We start from the raw sequence: 2,380 nt of genomic DNA on the forward strand, positions 1-2,380 counted from the left end.
AAGCTTATAAAATGAAGAATGTTGTTTCGGTGGATAGTTTGAACAGATGGGGTTTTGTTTGATTCCTTTCAATGATCGAAAAGTTGTTCAATTCTTTTGGGTCACAGTTTCGAGTGTAGGTTTTGGTGCTATTGCTCGGTATCTTCAACGTGTTAGGCGTGTAAGCATGCTTGCTCTCTTTGGGTTGTGTTTTACAATGAGAAATTTCAAAACAGAGGAAAAGTTGGGACCATATGCGGTGATGAGTACGTCAACAAATGTGAAGTGGGTCATATTGATAGTGTGATCTTCCGAATTTCATTCTATAAAAGCGTACGCTAGTAGAGTGATCTTTGCATTCCAGTGACGAACGGTGGTGAAACGGTTGAGTTTGAGCTTAAAGCGTGTAGTGCTTTGTTTCGCAAAAATGGGTGCACATTTCTTTCGAAGTGGCTTGAGTCGGTTTGTGTTGATGGCTATAATAGCATCAGTGTGGGAGAACACAGTTGTTGCAGAAGATGCTAGTTTTTATACAAACTTAATCACGTTTGCGATCCATAACAGGTAAAAGAAGGTGTACACGATATCATTTTGATCTCAAAAAAGCCTCGTGTAAAAATAAGCTTTTTTCAATATCGTATTTCCCATGTTGTTTGCATCTGTGCGGGCTTACAGTGAGCAAAACGTGACTACGAACGTTGTCTCGGACTTTGAGGATTTTGAAGCGCTGGGCTGCAACAGTTCGGATCCGTTTGCCGTCATAGTCCACGGATGGAAGGAGAGTTGCCAGACGGAATGGCTGGTAGACATGATAGGCAATCTATCAACCGTTCGGAACGGTTGTATCTATTGCATGAATTACAACAATTTCTCTCGCCACGATGACTATTTCGGTTTGGTGCGCCAGTTCTTGCCAATATCGGAAGTGTTGGTGACGAAACTGCACCAGTTGGAGAAGTTTGGATACGATTTCGATGATGGTTATATGTTTGGATTTAGCTACGGTGCCCATCTGGCGTTCGACTCGTTAAGAAGGTTTGGTCCCGGCAAGTTGGCTGCGCTGGATGGTGCGTATATGATTGATGGAATGATCGTGAGGGCAAAGGTTTGGAAAGTGTTGTGACATGATTTTTTTCGATCGATATTGTTTTCATAGTTTGTGAGCCAGCTGGCCCCGGTTTCGATGGAGAACAGAAGTATCGCGAGAAAGATCCGAAAGAAGCAGCGAAAAATGTGCAGTGCATCCACACGAGTGATAACTACGGTACGCACGAGCGAAAATGCCACCAAAACTGGAATCTGGGACGGTGCGGTAAATCACAGGACGCAGCCGGTCCTTATCCCAAGGGCTCACATGGGCTTTGTCCATACATTTACAACAGCGCGTTCAAATATGACTTTTTGGCCATGCCTAACAAGCAAAACTGTGAAACGAAACGCCTTGCACCAGCATGGCCAAAGGGATTCCGGATGGGTTATTTCATGGATCGCAAAAGGTGAGGATACAACAAATAGATTATTTTATAACAATCATTGATTCTTTTCTGTAGACCTTCTTAGGATAAAATTAGCTGAGAAAGGTTTTTTCGGGATATTAATACGCATGGAATAAAAAAATTTGACTGATTTTTTTGATCATTTTTGACTTATTCCATCGTTTTGCTTTACAGCGACGTGATTGGTGATCTTTTTGCGGCCACATCGAGGGAATACCCGTACTTCGACAATACCTTCGCTAACGAAGTCAATGAAGTTTAATTAGTTTGCGAAAGGATACTGGGCTACTAGGTGTACGCGATGCGGTTGCCGGGGAACATAGCTTCCGTGCTGAATTAGTACCGTCCTGTGAAGAGGCCGAAGATTGTCGAATTAGTTTGTTATAATTTTCTTTTGTGCAGAGGGGTATCGTAATCCCGTCCCTGTTTTCCTTGCGTTGTGCATGCAATGGAAAAAGAATATAAGGATAGAAAAAGTAGAAAATAAAAAAAACGTTTTTAGTATCTCACTCCTTTCGTCGTTATTCCTTTGGTGGGATTTTAATTTGATTTAGTCGTTTACCAGTGGATTGTTTACTGTTCTGTTATCTGTTGTTACAGTGCTTACTGTTTTGTTATCTGTTGAAAAAATTTTTTTAGGCAAAAAAATCAATTAGATATTGAAGGATCGGAGATGATCATGTACTGAAATACTATTTGTTATGCATTCCATTAATCATCTGGAGTGTCGGTATTAATAAATACCCAAAATCATGTTGTAAAATAGTAATTTTTGCGGGATTTTATTCACAATCGGGTACGTAATTTTGAGTAGAGTATGAATGTTTTACTCAAAATTAATAGTTGTGAGTAGGTTAAAGTCGGTTGGCACATAGAACGTTTTAATAATTCTTGTCAAGACTTTG

The 2,380-nt window shown here is 40.5% G+C and overlaps 1 protein-coding gene across 1 annotated transcript; it reads left to right on the plus strand.

The window, feature by feature from the left end:
- Positions 1-406: 406 nt before the first annotated feature.
- On the plus strand, positions 407-1,737 carry LOC128298553 (pancreatic lipase-related protein 2-like). The gene is made up of 4 exons (XM_053034320.1): positions 407-543; positions 655-1,046; positions 1,136-1,475; positions 1,650-1,737. Exons 1-4 carry the CDS (start codon positions 407-409, stop codon positions 1,735-1,737), a joined length of 957 nt encoding a protein of 318 aa, XP_052890280.1.
- Positions 1,738-2,380: the final 643 nt, after the last annotated feature.

The sequence above is a fragment of the Anopheles moucheti genome, chromosome 2 (genome assembly GCF_943734755.1).
Source record: "Anopheles moucheti chromosome 2, idAnoMoucSN_F20_07, whole genome shotgun sequence".
Classification (NCBI taxonomy): domain Eukaryota; kingdom Metazoa; phylum Arthropoda; class Insecta; order Diptera; family Culicidae; genus Anopheles; species Anopheles moucheti.

What these genes read in the sequence shown, in the direction of transcription:
- LOC128298553 (XM_053034320.1), top strand. Translation starts at nt 407, where the DNA reads ATGGGTGCACATTTCTTTCGAAGTGGCTTGAGTCGGTTTGTGTTGATG. An exon ending in CAAGTTGGCTGCGCTGGATG is followed by an intron (nt 1,047 to 1,135) that starts GTGCGTATATGA and finishes TTGTTTTCATAG; the next exon opens with TTTGTGAGCCAGCTGGCCCC. An exon ending in TATTTCATGGATCGCAAAAG is followed by an intron (nt 1,476 to 1,649) that starts GTGAGGATACAA and finishes TTTGCTTTACAG; the next exon opens with CGACGTGATTGGTGATCTTT.